General features: G+C 43.1%; 1 protein-coding gene across 1 annotated transcript in view; it reads right to left on the bottom strand.

Annotated features, from left to right (window-relative positions):
• Positions 1-1,834: 1,834 nt before the first annotated feature.
• DISC1 (DISC1 scaffold protein) overlaps positions 1,835-21,035 on the bottom strand; it is a 312,563-nt gene continuing 293,362 nt past the window's right edge. The window contains exons 14-15 of the mRNA XM_029919352.1: positions 14,932-15,049; positions 1,835-5,576 (exon numbers count right to left, since the gene is read on the bottom strand). Of these exons, the coding sequence (XP_029775212.1) occupies positions 5,440-5,576; positions 14,932-15,049 (255 nt within the window). The 3' untranslated portion in view covers positions 1,835-5,439. The remainder of the gene's footprint in view (positions 5,577-14,931; positions 15,050-21,035) is intronic.

Here is a 21,035-nt window from a genome sequence, read left to right as displayed (position 1 = left end):
CATTTGATCATAATATATCATAGCTGTCATTTTATCACCAATAGGTGGCACATTGTCTCTCCAGCACCATGCTGGGCACACGATGGGGGCTGAATAGGGATGAGTCCTGCATCAGCATCAGGGAGCCCTGGGCCTGTGTGCCCTGCTCTACCTTAGGGTCTGCTCTCATATCTCCATGATTTATGGTTTTTTCTTTAAGAAATCATTTTATTTTTTCATTTTTAATGTTTATTTATTTATGAGAGAGAGAAAGAGAAAGAAAGAGAGAGAACACATGGGGGAAAGGCAGAGAGGAGACACAAAATCCAAAGCAGGCTCCAGGCTTCAAGCTGTCAGCACAGAGCCCAACGTGGGGCTGGAACTCACTAACCGCGAGATCATGACCTGAGCCGAAGTTGGACACTCAAACACTGAACCACCCAGGCGCCCCTATTTGATTTTTCAAATAAGTAAATGTAGCCATGTAGTATAAGGATTTTAAAAGAAGAGCAGTACACTGGAAAGTAAGTCTCTTTGCCACCCCTTTGCCCTAGTCACCTGGGTCCCTTTCCAGCGATCTCTCTGCAGAAACATATGCACATAGAAAGATCGTTAAAGCAACTTCAAAGCATTCCATAGTGCTTTGTTTAAACAATTTCCTGTTGATTAAAAATGATGTCCTTCCCATGGTTGCTCTTGCACACAGAGGCATTGGTAGGAAAGTAAACTGAGGTATTTTAAGACATTTTAGAAGTTTCGGGAAAAACCCGTTCACATCAGGCAGCCGCAGACCGGACGAGCTAAGGAGATCTCCACTGGCAGAGCCTTGTACAGAGAAAAGACGGAAACGAAGCATGGAAAATGCTGACTGGCTATAGCTTGAAGGCTAGTTGGCTGTTTTGATTTGTTGTCCTTTGGTTTCAATTTCATAACCTTGAGGCATTTTCAGGCCTAGATTTTGGTCTGTTTATGTCTGCCACATCGTCTAGGGGCCCCTTACTTAATCAGATTAGCAATCTAATCAATTGCCCGCGTGTGTAAGCATCTTTGCAGCCCATGGTACCTAGATGAGAAATTGCTAGAAGGGATGGAGCAGAGAGTAGGTATTGGGGATATTTAGACATCTATGACTCAGTTGAGATCAGATAATATTTATAACTTAATTTACAGAGATTTGACAATTCCTGATGACTTCCTATCCAAAGCTTGATGAATATTTATTCAGTTCTCTTGTGTCCTTCATCTTAACATTTCCTTCAGTGAAGACTTCCACATTTCTTATTTAATTGTATTCCTAGCTGTTTTCTCTTCATTTTTGTTGCTATTAAATAGCGTGGTCTTCTCTTTAGACTTTCTCTGTTGTTTGTATATGCAAAGCCCATTGATTTTGATGTGTAATTGTGTAAAAAAACGTTTCTGTTCATTCTCTTAGGTTTTCTTTTTTTTTAAGTTCATTTATTTTGAGAGAGACAGAGAGAGCAAGGGGGCAGGGGTGGGGAGAGAGAATCCCAAGACGGCTCCGCACTGTCAGAGCGATGCCCGATGCGGAGCTCGAACTCATGAACTGGGAGATGATGACCTGAGCCAAAAAGTTGGATGCTTAACCCACCGAGCCACTCAGCTGCTCCTCTCTTGTAAAAACTAAGGTTGTATCTCCTCCTTCGCAAGTTGTAACCTCATTTGTTTTCCTCACCTAAACGAATTCGTCAGTTTCTCCAGTAAAATATTTCAAGTGGGTACCCTTGTCTTGTTCCCCACTAAAGTCGTCATACTATTTTGATTACCCTCAATCAAGAAGACTGGAATAGAAAATTCCATTGTTTTCTGATTTGTTGAAATGGAAAGTAAACACATGCCCATTTTCAAGCATTGCTTTATTAGAAAGGTTTTGTGGGATGTAACTGTACAATCAATCATCCAGCAACAAAAAGATAAAATGGATAAACCTGATAAGTTTTTCCATCATCCACACTCCAGAAGACCAAAAAAAAAAAAAAATATATATATATATATATTAAAGGTGCACCAGGGTTTCGGTATCAGCTTTAATTTCATGTAACAAAAGTAAAATCTATGAAGCAATAAATTATATGATAAAATTCACAGATTAGATAAGATGAGGGTATTAAAAATAAAAGTACTGAATCACTTCTACAAGGAGGCATCAACCAAAGGGTACAGTGCTATTTTCTCAACTGCTTTCGGAAAGGTTTTCTTTTTTTTTATTTTCCTGAATGATTTCTTTTCAGATTTCCAAGAAAAATCTGCCCATTGCCAAGCAATAAATGGCTGTTCCTGGTATGGCTTTTGTGGTGGGCTGGGACTGACTGGGTGGTTAGGACAGCGGGGTGGGCACGTCTGTTGAAGCCTGTTGGAGCTGAGCTGGACTTCCGGGGCTTACCTGGGGGTGGGTGAAGCTGAGGGCCCCAGCAGCATTCCCAAGGTGACCGTGTGCTCTGAAGTGAATAAAAGAGCTCCATGGCTCGAAACCTCAAAAAGCCCTTGAAGGCATAATAGGAAGAGCATTAGTTAAGTGCATTCCACCTGTCTCTGACCCCTATGTCACTCCACACATCCTCAGCTCTGTGCCTTGGGGAAAGCTCGCTGGTCTTCTGAGGCTCTGTTTTGTTGTCTATAGACATCTATAGGGCTGACGTAAGAATTAAATGAGATAACGATTATAAAGGTCTTAGGACAGTCCCAGTGCGCACAGTGGAGCCCTTCCACATTCCTGGAGTGGGGAACCGAGCCTTACTACAGAGGAAGAAAGGTTTCCAGGGTTACATACTACTATGATTTGGGGGAACATCATTTTGATCTTGAAATTTCAGGAAGTTGGAAGGAATAGACTTGTTACCAAATGCGATCATGCCCTAAGTCAGGCTGGTCAAAGACAGATGGGCAGCGCCACTTGAATGTCAGCATCTCAGTCTGGCGGGCAGCATAGCCTGTGACACGTTCTGTCATACCACGTCACAAGGAAGTCAGACACCACGTCACCATTTTCAATCTGCACTTCGGTTTGTGGTCTAGCTACTATCTCCATAAAAGCTTTCATTTGCATTGTGGTTTTCTTGATTTTAAATTCAAGTCCTGACCCAAATTGTACTATATTATGGTTTGGGACACAAGGTCCCAGGTCTTTGAAGGTCACAGTGGCCGAAGAAGGGACTCGTCCCAAGGAGGTCGTGTGGCCAGAGGAAACACGCTGGCCTGTAGCAGGCTTCCCGGCTGACGCTGACACCAGCGTAGACTACAGAGGAGTTGCTGCACGTGGTTAAAGCGTCAGTCACCTGCCCCGATACTTATCCAGGCATCTCAACAAAGAAACAGACACACTGCTCACCGGAGGTACTAGAGGACTCTCATTTGGGGCACACTTACAGCTCTTATCAGCTTCCAGAATTTTCAAATACATCATGACGTCACAGAGATATTCATGGTGGTATCCGAGTAACACAAAACACTCGGATTAGTGTTTGTTAAGATGTCTTGTGTCTGGGAGCCTTCCAAATAGGATGCATGTCAGAGTAGACATTTGCTATTGGGGATATGGTCAATCCTGACTTGTCCCCAGTTTTGCCTCACTGGAATTACTTCAAGGATTAATTAATTAATTAATTAATTCAAGACTCCGAGTGGCATATGACTAGTACATATTACCTTTTAGACATGATTATAAATAATTCATTACCTTAGTCCATCATTTAAAAACCCAAGAATTCCTAGAGCGAATTAATTATACTTATTATTGAAATACATACAGCGTATTTTTTTGAAATGCTCAAGATAAAATTGATGAAGCACAATCAGCAAATTCACATATTGTGCTTTTGCTTGGTTACCTGGACCCTGGCCAGGTGCTGGCTTCAGCAGGGCATCTCTTTGAGGACAGAAGTGCTGCCCAGCACGGGAGGCTTAGCAGAGCACCAGCTGGCCTCCGGAAATGACAGTGTGACTTCAGGAAATGACAAGAACTGTCCAGCGCCCACGGATCCTCATGAAAGGAGCACCGTCCCTATTCTTGTAAGTATAAATGAGAACAGAAACAAAAAAAACCCCTCAACAAATCAATTAGACTTACCAAACTGTGGCAAGTAGTCCCTAAGCTCAACACTGCGCAAAAGCTTGAGTCTGGCCGCTGTCACGCCCTAATACGTTACAGAAATCGGTATTTTTGTGGACCATGACTTCCCCAGAGAATGTGGCGCTGCACGACATAGATGGGTGAAGTATGAATAGGGCTTAAATAAAATCTATGATCCATAAAAATGTGGGTTAGACAAAAAAAAAAAAAATCAAGCGGGTTTCTTTCCCGAGCTCTGTTCCAGTCTGACATGCTAATGGGCACTGTGGCTCTCCAACCAGAAATCATGGCATGCCGTATTTCCCAAACATATCTGACCGAGGGAGACCTGTTCATTTGTGGAGCATCTCTTAGAGGCCGCCTGGCTCAGAGCACCTTGGGAATGCTGCCTAATAGAACGTAGCCTGTTGTACAGCTGCCCCGGCAGGGAAGGGCCCTCAATGCCCCACATTACTGAGTAGTCACTACCTTACAGAGGACTGTGTGCCTTCCTGAGCAGGTACGATTGTACTGGGTATGCCTGCCCCACTGAGCAAGCACTAACTCCGTGCAGAACACTCTACCGCCCGGGGCTCCAGGACCATGCCCTGTCTGGCACTGAGCCAAACAGGTCTGAGAGGAAAATAGGGGAGGCCCAGAAGTTTAAACATGTCACCGGATCCCTTCATGCCCCTCCTCCCCTTCCTGCTGTCATTGTGGGTGACTTTCCATGTGTCCTGGTGAAACACCCTTTTCGGTACAAATGGGCATTGCCACAATAGGAAAACCCAAAGACTGTGCCTCACTGATAGGCTGTTACTTTAAAGAAATACCTTTTGGAACTTTTCATAGTAATTCTTCTGAGATTTTAGTGAATCACAGGAGAAGGTGAAAAGCTGTTAATTCCAGAATCTGGGGTTAATTAGCTCCCTTATATCATGTGCCTGTAGGAAAGTATCACAGGTGTGGTGAGGGAGGCTTAGGTTTAGTTTCCTTTTAACGGGTTCTTAAATCAGGAGATGTTTTAATTGCAGCAGAAAGCAAGATGGCACAGGAAAAGAGACATTTTTCTAGCAGGATTCACCCCCAGCTTCTGTCTATTGGGGGCTGAGATGAGAAGACGTTCGTGTCCTGCGCAGGACGCTCCCAGTAGGGACACGGGAAAGGTGCCTCTGGCTGATGGTCGGAGGGAAATTCAGCAGATCTAGATTGTTCCCCTCCCCGATCTTGGCCCCAGGAGAGCCAACGGGGCCACCTCTCTGCGGGCCCCCTCCAGGTCCTATCTCCATGGTGGATTCGGGCCCAGGGGTCATGCAGGGGAAGTGAGAGAGGCCTCCTGTGCATCTATATTGATGATGTGGCCTCTCCCGCTCCAGCCCCCATGCTGTCCCGCCTCAGGCCTGTGGTTCCCGGACACCAGCTGTCACACAGGAAGCTGGGGCCTCTCTTTCCCCCGCCTGCGCCGGCTGGAGCTGCAGGATCATGGCCTGCAAGGTTTCCTTCACCATCTGGAGCTCCCTCTTGAGAGACTGTGGGAACGTTGTTAAGGAACACACGCGAAGGTGCTGAGCGCCCGCTGCAGCCTCCCAGGGATCCAGTAAGAGCACGTGTGCCTGCCGGAAGCAGATGGGCACTGCCATCTAATTGCGGTTTCGAGTTCTTCCAAATTGTAGGAATTAAATATTAATACAAATTTTACACTTCTTGCAAGAGCGATTGCAATCTCTATGAGGCCTGAGGATATTAACTATCTCAAGGAAGGTTTCGAAAAGGAAAAGGAAGACTCAGCTCTTAGACCGAGACAGATGGCCAACTGGGATGCTCCAAGATATAGGGTCAGCGTCACTGATTCCTGCTAAGCCCCAGGCTGGGGCGGGACAACTGCCACCTATGAGTGCTCCGACAGCCGGAGGGGCAGAAGGCTGGAAATGAGAGCTTCCTCAAGAAAGCCAGGATTTGGGGCCACCTTGGGTCTGGACTCAGAGTCGTGGCCTCTGTTGGCCGTGAGCCAGCCTTATCACCTTGTGCACATCACTTGGAACCTCAGCTTTATCATGAAACAATGATTTCTAAGCCCCTGTAGGTTCTACGCTGCCATCTCGTGTTATTTATAACCCTCAGGTACTTGTGACATAGCCAGTTCGCCTACTCAAGATGTGACAGAGTGCAGGGGGCTGGCCTTCTCCTGGGGGGCTGCTTGGGTTTTCCTTAAACTGTTGAGTTGTTGGTTTCCTGACCTATAAAGTTGTTTCTCCCGTAGAGAAAACCATTGCGGAGAACTTAGCAAATAATAAATAAGGCGGTAATTCTCTTAAGAAAGGAGCCCTTTTCTGGGACTACATTTAACCAACGGTGGCTTTTCTTTCCATGGTCAGGTCCCTGTTTCCTTTTGTAGCTGGAGTCAGAATAACAAAAAGATAAACGGGATGAGATTCTTTTAGTTTCATAAGCAAATTAATTTAACTTCATCCAAGAGGAAAGAAGGGGAATATGGAAATATGTCGATTAAACATCACTTCAACACTGTTAAATCATCATTAAATGAAGTCAGACCACTTAAATATCACCAGACCAGATATGAAAAAAACAGAATGCTTTGGGAAAGGCAGCTAGCAGAGATCCTACTACTCATAGCCCCTCATGGCTACAATGTTGTTTTATTTAAGAACAATGTCAATGCAATGTCAAGAGAAAAAGATACACCCCAGGTAATGACTGTAGAAAGCTTTCTCTTTCTTTTTTAAATAAAGAACTCCGGAGGATCCTGGGAATTATGCAAATAAACTTCTCCTAAGCGAAAATGCTGAACCACCCTGAAAAACTTCTGGCAGCTTTTCATCCTGAAGCTCCCCACCAGACTTCACCTTCCGTGTAATTTACATTCATCAACTATGATGGTTCACTCCTTGCACTTGAGCTTGAGGGGAATGAGGGTGGGGATGAGCAGGTGCAAGGAAAGAAAGAATCGCCTAATTACCGTTTGTTTTTTTTTTTTTTAAAGACTTCATTTTACTCCATTTCTCTGGACATCTCGGCTAATCTTTACTGAAAACATATATGACTTTATACGAGTAAAAGCATAAGTGGTCCCAGACTAAATACCAAGCCGCAATTTAATCACAAAGTTATGTTACACGTCTAAAGAGCAAGAACAGAGCTTAAGTAGTTTATGAATCCGGACAAACTCCTGAGACTTAATTACCTTTGATACGCAGTCCGGGACTACACACCCCGATTGGTAAAAGGCTAAAGATGACAGGCTTTTAGAGAGAGAACTGACCCAAAACGAGATGCTTCTTAAAGCACTTGTACAGTTTCTAAGCCCTGGTAGATCACCCTGAAAGGCTTTTTTTTAAGAGACTGAGGGAGAAGCCACAAAGGAAAAAGGCTAAGTTATAGAATGAAGATAACACGTCAGCCCCATACGTCAATCTGCACTGACACAGAGGAGCCAGAAGACAGAGATTGGAGCAAATGACCACGAGCAGCGGAGAGCTGGCTAATCACTTAACACTTTCACTGCCTTGTAAGATGCTCAGAATCTCTCCTCTACCTTCTAGAAGGGATGCTGCATGATTCATGAACTATTTAATAATCATCTTATTATGATTAATAAAATAAATTCACAATTAGATCTAATTGTGAATCTAATTCCATTCTAATTCACAATTAGATCTTCAAAAAATAAAATAAAAATAAAATATTCAATTAAAACACATATTCCCGTACCTTCTTCATAAGGCTAGAGTTAAAAGAAATATTCTTTTTTCTTGCGAGTGTACCGTGCCTTTTGTGAGGCACTATGAGACTTAAGGTTTATTTACTAATGTAGCAGATGCAGTAAATGCCTTAGGCTCTGTCAAAGCAGGACTGGATACTGAGATCCTGGAGCCCGCATTTAGTGAGCCGATAGAGTAATGATCATCAAAATGATTAAAATCACGTTCTTATTACAACAAGTGTTGGTGAGGATGTGGAGAAAAAAGGAACCCTTATGCACTGCTGGTGGGAATGCAAAGTGGTGCAGCCGCTGTGGAAAACAGTATGGAGGCTCCTCAAAAAAGTTAAAAATAGAATTACCATGTGGTCCAGAAATTCCACTATTAGGTATATACTAAAGAATACAAAAACACTAATTTGAAAAGATATATGCATCGCTGTGTTTACTGCAGCATTATCTACAAGAGCCAAATTACAGAAGTAGCCCGAATGTCTACTGATAGATGAATGATAAAGAAAAAGTGGTTCACATACACACACACACACACACACACACACACAAATACACACACAAACATACACACACATACACCTACACACACATACACATACACACACACCTACACACACACACTCACACAGGAATACTACTCAGCCATAACAAAGAATGGAATTTTGACATTTACAACAACATGCATGGATCTAGACTACTATGCTAAGTGGAATGAGTTACTCACAGAAAGACAAGTCTCATATGATGTCATTCATGTGTGGAATTTAAGAAACAAAACAAATAAGAAAACAGAATTCAACTATAGAGAACAAACTGATGGTCAGCAGCAGGGCGGCAGGTGGGGAATGGGTGACAGAGGTGAAGGGGAAGGGGAGCACACTTAACATGACGAGCACCAGGTGACGTGTGGAAGCGTTGAGTCACCATATTGTACTAATATAGCACTGTATGTTAACTATGCTGGCGTTTTAAAAAAGGGAACTAAAAATGAATCATGTTCTTATTTATAAAATACTTCTCTATAACCAACCTGCCTGTATGATGCCTTACTGAATATAAGTTCCAAAACATTTAGGATGCACTAAAATGGAAGAAAATCCTGGATAAAATGTGGAGTGGGGGCAGGGAGAGGGGAGGAGAAGCAAGTTACAGAAAATTTATATGGAATTATCCTAATTTTACAAAAAAAACCCCACAAAACACAAAAATGTCTAGACATAAGTGATTTCTAACCAGAAAAGTGCCTTAGGACACAGTGGTAAACTTCTAGGTATTGGTCCTGGGAGGAATACTTTTTTTCCCCATACTTCTGTAATATTCAAATGGACATGCATCCTTTTATATTTAAATCAATGTGTTTATAAGAGAAATCACTTTAAACATTCCACCATTAAGCAGTTGGGGAAATAAAAGAATAGAAAGTGATCCTTGTTCTTTCCTTAACTCATTCAAATATTCAAACATGTCCTGAGCTCCTGCCGTGTATTAAGGAAGGTTCTGGATATAGAAAGCCAAGGAGTGAACTGAACAAAGTAATGTCCTCACAGAGCCTCGTGACAGTGAGTGGAGCAGAAAGTAAACCCACATGAGCATTGGATGCAGACTGTGAGATGGGGGCCATGGAGGGCTGGAGCAGGGGAGTGACTGATCACTCCGGCCACTTTCATCACTGATGGGTTAAAGGGGGCAAGGGCAGAAGCATGGAGATGCATGGAGACGGTGATTGCAATAAAAGGCAAGAAAAGATCATGTATTGAACCTGGGTAGTGGCCATGGAGGTGAGGGGAGACCAGACTCTGCATATGTTCTGAAGGTACAGCCAAAGGCATCTGGTGATGGACCAGATGTGGAATGTGAAAGAAGGAAAAGGCATTGAGAATGACTCCCAGATTTGTTATCTAAGCAGTGAACTTATAATTTATCAAGGAGAAACCTGAGTTGGACTTTCTTGAGGGTAGGGAGGAATTTTTGGAAAAGCCTACCTGTCAGACAAGGGGAGAGGTTGAATAGGAAGTAGACGTGAGTCTGAGGTTTGGGGTGAGATCCAGCCTGCAGACGTGTACTTTAAGGTTATATTGAAAAGTATATTTAAAAAAAATTTTTTCATACTTTCTCACTGTATTCCCTTTGATACAGCTAACCAAGACCTTGAGGCTACTAAATAACAGAGTAGGTCTAGAGTCAGAGTTTCTGAGTGCCAGTCCGATAAACTCCAAGTGGAGGCCACTGACATATTTGACCTTGCTTTCTGTCCAAGTGCTGAGCAAATAAAGTAAAACTCCAGTATTGAAATTTTAGGGATATATGATGAGGTGCTCACTATCCATGTATAAGAGAAAGTCTCAAAGAGCTGAATGATTCTTGGAATGCCAGACCTCTATATAGCCAAATAGAAATTTCCCCTGTAACAGATATGCCACTAGGTATCTGTGGCATCTAAGAAAAGTAGCACATTAATTACAATAATGGCACATGGGATCGATATGCCAACATTTGTAAAAAATACCTTTGGAACCCAAGACCTTTTGTTACCACCTCGGGATAGACCATACACATTATTAAGCAAGGGTATAAATTCTTGCTAAGAAAATTATGCAGAATGTGTTTGCAGTTAGTAAAGAGGTAAGATAATAAGTCACCTTTCACAGATGTCATCCAGGAACCCAGTGGTAAGACGATATTGCCATTTAGGGCAGCCATTTGCAAAGACCCTCAAAGCCTTACAAAGAGGTCTTTTGTTTACATTTAATAACAGTTGGGGATTTGACTGTCAAATGGGTTTCCAGGCAATCCTTTTAGTATCTTGGTCAAAAGTAGGTCAGTTCATCTGGTCTGGTTTGGTTCCAAAAGAAACAACAGTATTCCTTTGAAATAGCTTCTCATTTGCTAACGTGTTTCTCCCGATCAGCAGTGATGCCTTTGCAGCCACTGTGGCTGACAGTGCGATGAAATTCACCTTCATGAAGAAGCCGAAGGCGGGGACACTGTTGCTGCAGAGCTAAGAGGGAAGCCTCACCCACACCCGTGACCTGCCCCAATCGGGTTGATGCTGTCACAGGAGAAACTCTTCATGGTGTCCACCTAGTGCCAAGTTCGCATGGTGCCAAGCCAGCAGCAGACAGCCCAGTGTCCACACCACCTCCTAGCATTCTTCTCCCCACCCCACCGCCTTTGGTGGAAGCCCCTGGAAGAAAAGAATCCTGGCCACCATATCCGCATCTGCCCAGCACACACAATGCTTTCAATGACAACCTCTTAAGGTCTACTTGGAGTCCCAAGTAGAGTAAGTTCTGTGATCTCTTCATGGTGTCTCTTTCAGCCCTTTAGCTCTAGACTGGACAACATTTCCCAGAAGGCACAGCCAATCTCCCCAGGCTCCTGTTTCTTTTGCTCAAGTTCCACATTAGAAAGTTGAATCAGACTAGGGATCATAGGGGGATGTGATGTTTGTGCACATGCTTGGATGTATAAGAGCATTTGCATGCCATCAGGCACCACCAAAACGAATGGATTGAGCACCACGCATTCAAAATCAGCGGGGAGAACAGAATTCCATGACGGTCTCCTGGGCAGGGATGCAAATGGGACCACAAAGAGAAGCAGTCTGTCCCCATCTCATTTGTGATTCACAGCAGGGCAGAACTGCCCTGGGGGTTTTGATATATGCCAAAAGTCGTCCCAATCTGAGATGTGCTCTTCCCTTCCCCTCTTAAGGTATGTTGTAGAAGTCGAAGGAGAAAAAAAAAGAAGAAGAAATCTGCTTAAAAATCCACCTAACTTGGTTTCACTCAAAGCGTTCTCAACATGGAGGAACCATTCCAAATGGCTTTCAAAACATGACTGCTAATTAGGGCCCCAAAGGACTGTGAAATTGCACTAGAGACTCAGACTAATGCTCTTGGAAATCCCGGCTTGACTGGCAGGCGAGCCACACCTCCTGTCCTCTCCTCAGACACCAGGCAGGAGTCACCTCGCTGACACCGGCTCTTCCAATTAATGGTGCAGACTTTCTTCAGACACTAGCCGCTATGGTAGCAGTCACGGGTCTGTGTCGTCGTTTGGTCATGCGGCATCTAATTTAGTGGGTTTGTCAGGATGATGAAGAGACATGGTCTGTTTTCTTTCCCTTCTTGGAGCTGTCAATCCAGTGTCTTCTTCATAAAAGCAGGACACTCCCAGGAGGCTGCCGGCAGCCCCATATCAAGTCAGGATGCCCAGGAGATCTGTTTGGAAACTCATCCCCATGTCGACAAAGGTTTCACTCTTCTGTTGACACCTTACGAACAGCGCTTTCTCACATGCATGGTTTATGCAGGAGCTCAGTGCCCTCCACATGCCAGAAGAGCACTCGTAGCATCTAGGGCCAGAATCTTCTGGACGTGGACATTCACTGTGGACTCATATTAATCACATTCACACCACATCATCAGCACACTGGGCTCGGGCAGAGTGCTTAATGGAATCAAACAAAAATATTACACTCCCTGTGTAATGTTTCCGTGTCGTTGACAGTAAGCTGCTTCTTTCAACCCTACTCGGCTCTGTATCTTTGATCAAGAATGGAAACAAAACCAGTCAGAGTTTGGCTGGAGGATTCCGCAGCCTCTTTGAATCCGTAGATAAGCTCTAATTTGAAACAAGGGTTTTGGTTTGTGCAGGGAGCCTCTGCAGAGCCTTGTAAATATGTCTTCCTATCTTACAGTGTCACGCTCCACTCAAATCTAGGTGCCATTTTGTATGCATTCAAAGAAACCTTCTGTGTATTTGCTTTCAATCAGTGACACAGAACAAAGCTTGGGCTTCAGAGGAAAGTTTAGGTTGGAATCCGTACTTTGTGCAGATTTTCTTTGAAGGGTGGGGAAGGGAGTGTCTTCAGTACCTAGAACAGTGTTTCCCAACCTTGGTTTGACATGCCCTTCACTGTCTCCACTTATCTCAGCAAGGATCAGGAAAATTCTCAAAAAACACAATGTCAATAAAGTACTTGTATTACACCTTGAAAACTTTAGAGTAACTGTGTGCTCCACAGTACAGCCCTGACCATTTCCTTGGAGGCAGACCGCCTCCCAAATGGGCCAACGAGGACCACGGAATTTGCCACTCATTGGAAATAACCCTGGATAGGTCACGTGATTGCTAAGCCTTGGTTTTCTCAACTATCCAGTAGAAATAATGATCCCTATGTGTCTACCACTGTTTTATTAAACCCAAATAACTGTGTGGTTAGCAGTGGACTCATTCAAGCATCTATACAAAATAATGGAGTAAACCTACCTTGAGAGGTTTTGCATATAAATGGGAAATGCCTGAGGCTTTTGACACAAACACTGAAAATGCTGAGGCAAATGGACTTGTAGAATGTCATTTTCTACCGAAAATCTAGCACTTGCCACGTCCAAACATGTTCAAGACTTTTCCTGAATCTAGCCCCATGAACCTGCCGGGCGCATGTTACCGTCCGCTGTTGCAGATGAGGAAGCTGAGTCATGAAGAGGTTTTATCGATTGTCCAGGGTCTTGCTGCCCCTAAATCTTGGATTGACTGGAGTACAACTAAAAGGGGCTTATTTATACATAGCTCTGTCCCCTCTCAGCCTCCACCCCTGCCACCTGACCCTATTAAGGGGGAAAACCCAATTCCCTAGAACCAAACCCAACTATAAAGTTTAGAAAAATTAGGTCTTGAGACCAATACAGACCCTGCCTGTGGCCTTCAGAATTGCTACCTGACTTCACTGTAAGCCCCGGGGCACATCCCCTTGGGGAAAGCCCCCCCTGCCAGACTGGGGACCAGGGACCCCTCTCTACACACTGGCTCTCCGCATTGCCTTGCTCCCAGAAGCCAGGCACAGATAGTCTTTGCCCGTTTGCTGAAGCCCATCCATGTTCCCTTAAAGCACTCAAATCTAGGTGACCCATGAACATGGAATAAGCAAAAAAAATTTTTAAATGCTGTTTCTTTGGCCAACTTTCTAACATTAGCTTAAACATCAGTTTTGTAAGAGGCAGGAAATTATGAAGAACAGAATGTCTGCTTTTAAAAATCTACCTTGAGCAATGTGAAAGCAATCGCTGAATAAGCTGAAGAAATTTCCCACTAAGTTTAATAACCAAGGTCCAAGATTTAAGGTTATAACGAGGAAGGAAACAGCATTGAATCTGTCATTAAACTGTGGATCTGAATACTTGTGATTATGATTAGTCCTTGGCCATTCAAAGCTACTTACACACACACACACACACACACACACAGTCACTCAAGATAAAGTATAAAAAGAACTGGAATTCTGAGAAGTGAGACAGCAATGAGAAGCAAACATTTCCCACATTATAGCTACATTTCCTACAAACGTACCTAATAAGAGTCCCACCAGTGAATAGAAAGAATGTGTGAATGGAGAAATATTTTCATCTAGAGACGTGTCCACTCCTGATTGAATCACTAAAAACTGATATGACAGGCTGCATACCCCTTCATCCATCCTCTCTACCTTCCATTTGCCCTCAAAATAACTAGCACGGACTGACGACATCCCCAGATCAGCCCGGGATGTGGTGCTCCATATATGGATACATAACGCAGCTAATGCTTCAGAATGTTCTCGTGCCACCTTGCTCAGTGGCAACTAGTGTTGGCAAAGGCATCTGCAGATGTGTTACCAACTATATGAAGTCTTGTACAAGGAGGTCAAAATTGAAAGGGAATGATCCAAAGTCCTGTTAGTTTTGCTACCTTACTGCTCATTACAGAGCAGAATCATATGGTATCGAAAACTAAAGACAGATTTGGATTTCTCAATATAGAGAAGCCCCTAGAAAACTGAGCCAGTCAGTCTCACCACCATCTGAACGCCACAAACCCAGCTCCCCACCCCCCTGAAAACTGCATTTTGTTTTGGCCTTGTGTGTACATGTCTGAACTTCATGGTTAGTGTTTAATGGTCAGGATTCATCATCAAAAATGCTGAATTATCAAAAGCCAGAGAGCAAACATCGCACACGGGATTATCTCAGAGATCTAAGGTGTGCTGTGCTAGAAATAACAGCGGGATCCGTTGCCATGTGCCGGGGCATGGAAAAACTGAGTATTTTCTTAAGACTTGCTTTTACAAAGCAACCTAGCAGGTGCTTAATCTGTAAGATGAAAAGGATATGAATGAGATCTTCGTCATGACTGTGGACTGCTGTGTGCAGCTGATCTTCTAAGTACAATAACTTCTTGTCTATGGCTTCACATTTTTCTCCGAGTTCTGCAGAAAGGATGCAAGATTCCTGGCCAGAGGAAAAGAACAAGATCATTGGTAAGCTATCGACTTTTCCAGGGCCACGAGCACTTCTGTACTACCCAGTGGTACCCAGAGGGAAGATCCCCCCTCAGAGCCCTCCCGGATTGGCCCCCGGGAGAACCATGCCAGAGTCTTTGTCTTCCCCAGAGGTCATTCTTGAGAAGACATGAGCCGATTTCAGGTTATGGCCGAATGACTAGCTCCACGGGTGACGTCCCTCCCTCTGTGGTCATTTCAAAAGTCATTTCCAGTATATCAACTCCTCATGTCGAATTATCAAAGGGGAAGCCTGAGTTTTCCAGCAGCATCTGTGGGCAGACTCACATATAATAGGAATTCTAACCCAAGCAAGGCTGGGGTTGAGTCCCAGGAGTAACCCAGCTGATCTGTCAGAACAGAGCTATTCCTCTAAGGGAACAAGAACCTAACAGAGCACTGGGTATTCATTTACCCACCAGTCATGATCCCTCAAAGTTAGATAACTAAGGAGACTTTATTTTATGTTTTATTTGCTTAAATATTTATTTATTTATTTATTTTGAGAGAGGGAGAGATAGAGAGTGAGCAGGGGAGGGGCAGAGAGAAAGGAAGACAGGGAATCCCAAGCAGGCTCTGCACTGTCAGAGCGGAGCCCGATGCGGGGCTCCAACTCATTAACTGTGACAGCTGAACCTGAGCTGAAATCAAGAGTCAGATGCTTTAAGCGACTGAGCCACCCAGGCGTCCAATTAGGGAGACTTTAAATGCCATGAGATGTGTGTTACATATACAGCCACTGCTGCCCCCACCACAGGTGCTAATTTGCTCTCTCTCTCACCAGAGCACAAGTCCCACAAAGGCAGGGGCACCGAATGAGCAAGGTGGATGGAGTCTCACTCACTGTGAGGAGCAGAGCTTTTGATGCATGGCAGGCACGAGGTACCCATTGGTTCCATGAATGAATATCCAAGTCTCAGAGCTCCTTCTTTCTCAGATGCTTCCCCTTCAAACTTCTGTCTCACACATGAACCCCAAAGTGGCCTCTTTATCTCACTTTCCACCACAAAACCACCACAGAGCAGAGTCCACACCTCCCCCTTTCACAACCTGCCACTAGGCCCACCCTCTTACCCTTATATAACGCCTCACTTTGGCAACTGGATGGCCCCATTGCCTTCTGGCACACTGTTTTTCCTGCCATTCTGATACACGTTAGGTTATCACAGGCATGGGCTATCCATTCATCCCAGACCCTTAAGCATAATACGTGACATATAGAAGCCCAAGGAGGTTTAAAAGAAAAGAATGAACAAAGTCAAAACAATGAGGAAATAGGGAATCTTAGAATAAAGGAAAAAGAAAAAGACAGCATTAGGCTTACTGAGATAAGCCAGATAGAAAGAGACAAATATTAAACGATATCACTTCTTTGTGGAATCAAAAAAAGGCAAATTAGTAGAAACAGAGTGTCAAATAGTGGTTAGCAGGGCCTGGTGGGTGGGAGGGAGATGGAGATGTTGTTCAAAGGGACAAACGTGCATCTAGAAGATGACTAAGTCCTGAAGATCTAATGCACAGCATAGTGATTATAGTCAACGATGCTATATTATAAGCTTCAACAATGCTAACAGACTAGATGTTAAACATTCGCACCACAACAAAGAAATGATGATGATGTGATGTGATAAAGGTGTTAGGTAAAGCTAGGGTGATAACGGTGTTGTGATACATAAATGTCCCTGGTCAACATGTCATCTACCTTAAACTTACACCCTGTTCTATGTCAATTATATTTCAGTAAAAAAACAAAATATATAAATAAATAGATAAATAAGCAGCAAAAAGTAAACTCGGAATTAAAATTTAACCAAATGTAAAAGTAATATTATCCCAACCCAGAGCGAAAGTCTTAAAAGGTATACTAAAAATAATTTTGCACAAAGAAAAAGAATTAAGCCGTATGTTTGGATTAAACTGGAGGGTTATTATAAAAGCTACAATTAATACCCAACAAGAACAACAAAATGCCCAGGTGTGGTGATATTTACTGTTAAAAAGGCCTTAGAGATCATGAGTCATGTAATATTATAATTAATATTCATTACACTCACTCCAGAATGCTTTTGAGTTTATGTCCCAATTGGTCAACTATATTAGAATAGAACAGGGCTAAGGGGAATGACAAATAATTATTGCAAATATTGGAGAAGTCTTTCATACTGTAAGTAAGTGAATATACAGAAGGGAAAAAAATCTAGTGACAACCTCATACAATTTTCAAGGAAAAATGGACACAATTAGACAAAAAGGCATGTGAAGCGTGCATGAAGGTCTGCCCGGAATTGACCACAGCTGGGATGATGGGAAGACAGTGAATATATAACAATCACATATACATCTGTATTTTACTGATCCTGAAAGTAGTAACATTATCATTCAAAGACGCAGAATTATAAGGCAGACAAATTGTGTGGAAGCAGAGATGGTAGGTGCAGAAGCAGAGACGCTGGGCACAGAGCAACACCACAGTCATGCATGAAATAAAGAAGACACAATGAAAACGAGCGTCTGGAGGAAAACAATGGACAGAGGTGAAACCACAAGTCCTACATGGAGAAAAGCCTAGTGGGATTTAAAAATTTTTATTTATTTTTGAGAGAGAGAGAACAAAGAGACAGATTTGTGAATGGGGGAGAGGCAAAGAGAGGGAGACACAGAATCTGAAGCAGGTTCCAGGCTCTGAGCTGTCAGCACAGAGCCCAATGCGGGGCTCGAACTCATAAACCGAGAGATTGTGACCTGAGACAAAGTTGAACACTCAACCGACTGAGCCAGCCAGGAGCCCCAGAAAAGCATAGTGTTTTCTGGGGAAAATATATACGACTGAAAATACACTTGAAGAGAAGGAAAAACACAGGCTCGGAACATGGACCCAAGGAATAGAAAGCATGTAAAATGCAGCCAAATAACTTAATCCTCAGCTTTAGGCTAAAACATACATATCAATCAAAGCTGAATTAAATTCCTTTAAAATATGGCTTGACGTTCCACATCCACCACAAACAGAGAACTCCTGTTCGTTTGCCTTTTAAAATTATGTACAGATTGATAGTGATTGTGAGAATTTGGGAGAGCAATTTCAGACATGTAGTAAAAACTTTAAACTGTTCTGATCCAATAATTCCATTTCTCAGAGTCTTTTTAAAATTTTACTTAAATTTTATTTATTTTTGAGAGACAAGGAAAACAGAGCATGAAGAGAGGAGGGGCAGAGAGAGAAAGACACACAGAATCCAAAGACAGGCTCCAGGCTCTGAGCTGTCAGCACATAGCCAGACGCGGGGCTCAAACACATGAACTGTGAGATCATGACCTGAGCCCAAGTCAGACACTCAACCGACTGAGCCACTCAGGTGCCCCTCCATTTCCTAGAATCACAATGAAAAAAATTCTTATTTAGATTTAAATACTTTTTACTAAGCCTTTTAAATAAGTATGGAAAATGTTATCATATATGTTAAAGAAAAATGTATTTTAATAATGCAAAAGTAATTGCATTAAAAGCATGGGAAAGAGGAAATCACTTAAGTGCCGAACAATAAAAGAGGTGGTTAAAATAAATTCTGGCATATACGATTCATATTTAGCTATTAAAATCATTTCAATACAAAAATATTTAATGATGAGGCAATATACAATAGATAAAGCATGAAATATTAACGATTATTATTTCAAGAGGTGGTGTTATAAAAGGTTTTATTTTCCCCTCTGTACTTTGTTGTATTTTCCATATCTCTAAAATAGAAGAAAGGAAAAAGTTACCAAGAATACTAGTTCAAACCATAATAGAAAAGTATGGAATAAATACACCTGAATATTCTAGAAAACAATACTATAGATTAAAAAGACACAAACAGGGGTGCCTGGGTGGTTCAGTCAGTTAAGCATCCGACTCTTGATTTTGGCTCAGGTCAGGATCTAAAGGTTTGTGAGATCAAGCCCTGCCTTCAGCATGAAGCTTACTTGGGATTCTCTCTCTCCCTCTCTCTGTCCCTCCCCTGCTCAGGCAATCAATCAGTCAACCAATGAATAACTAAATGTATGAATAAAAAAATTAAATATCTCTACCTATTTTTTAAAAAAGAAGACACAAAAAGGCAAAAAGAATCGAATTCAGAGAGCTCAAGTTTCTATGACCATTAACAGAATTTCTGATGAGCATCCTGACACTGGCTGTTTCCCTAAGTTATAGAATCTTTACAAGGTTCCTGCACAAACCACTACTTGGTGGCCCAGCAGACTCTGCTCCTGAACTCCTGGTCCTGTGTGTGGCCCCAAGTGGGCATTATCTGAGGAGGTTATGGCTTTACTGTCATGCTCTCACTTGGAATCTTGGGAATCTATGTTAAGACCCCACCTGAGCAGTGACAGCCAATGTAAGGAAGATTTACATATTTCTACCAAGCTGGTGAAAAGTTCTGCTCTGTCCAAAGGAATCCTAGTTGTCCATAAAGGCCGAGGTGGGGACAGAGCCATTGCTACAAGCTGAGCACAGTTGCAGGGGTCCTGCCTGTTAACCTTAAACTCGAGGGACAGGTCAGAATGTCCTTGTATTTTCCATGCTCTGCCTAGGTAGAGCAGAGTGCTTGTGTGGCCACAGCAATCCAGCCTTCCAGAACCTTGCCTCTTTATTGTCAAAAGACAGTTTACTCTTCCCTCCCCACCCCCACCTTGAGACGGGTTGGGCCATTGAGAACCCTTCAGTGGACAGAACATGGCAAAGGTGACTTGCCTGCCTTCCAAAGTCAGCTCATAAGAGATGATGTTTTCTCAGATCACCTGCCAAGGACTGCAGCCTCCATATTGTGAGGAAGCCAAGGGCCCATGGTCGAGCCATGGGTCTGGTTGAGACCCCCAGTGCTCTTCATGCACTGGGCTCCTGTTGGTTTGAAATTTGTAACATTTGCTTCCATTTTTTACTATTAAATTCAATGTGGCAAAAAAAAAAAAAACCCAAAAAACCAAAATCACATGACTGATCCTTGACAATACAGCCCCAACTACAAAGTCACCGGTGTTCCCTGCTAAAATGGAACTCTGTAGGATCTGCAACTCGGAATGGATAAAGTACAGGTTGTATGGCATTTCAACATGGCTTTGAAAACTCTCCACTAAATTGTCCCAGTAGCCAGACATGGATGGGAATAAGTCTTCAAATGATTCTGAGCTCCACGTTCAAGTCAGCCAGCTAATGCTCCAACAGCGTGGGGCAGAGACAGCCCTCCCCACAATGCCCCATCCAAATTCCTGACCCACAGACCCATGCACATAGCAAATGGTTGTTCTAAATCACTGAGTTGGGGTGATCGGTCACGCAGCTGAAGTAGCCAGCACAGAGGGCTCTGCACGTCCTACACAGCCCCGCGTGGGTAGGTAGGACTGTTGCAGAACGCCAGCAGGAAGCACTACACTCCCACTGGTTGCAGTTCATGAGTTTGCGCCCTGAAGCGGGCTCTGCGCTGTTAGTGCGAAGCCTGCTTTGGATCCTCTGTCTCCCTCTCTCCGCCCCTCCCCCATTCATTCTCGCTTTCTCTTTCTCTCTCTAAAATATATATATAATATTTTATTTATTTTTGAGAGAGAGACACACACACACACACACACACACACACACACACACAGGACAAGCAGGGGATGGGCAGAAAGAAAGGGAGACACAGAATCCAAAGCAGGCTCCAGGCTCCGAGCGGTCAGCACAGAGTCCATTGTGGGGCTCAAACTCACCAACTGCGAGATCGTGACCTGAGCCAAAGCCAGATACTCAACTGACTGAGCCACCCCTATATACATATATATATATATATATATATATATATATATACACACACACACATATATACACATATATATATACATATATATACACACACATATATATACATATATATACATATATATATATATATATATATATATATATATATATCCTGAAG

Source organism: Suricata suricatta, chromosome 2 (assembly GCF_006229205.1).
Source record: "Suricata suricatta isolate VVHF042 chromosome 2, meerkat_22Aug2017_6uvM2_HiC, whole genome shotgun sequence".
Lineage (NCBI taxonomy): Eukaryota > Metazoa > Chordata > Mammalia > Carnivora > Herpestidae > Suricata > Suricata suricatta.
This window is presented reverse-complemented; position numbering and strand designations above follow the sequence as displayed.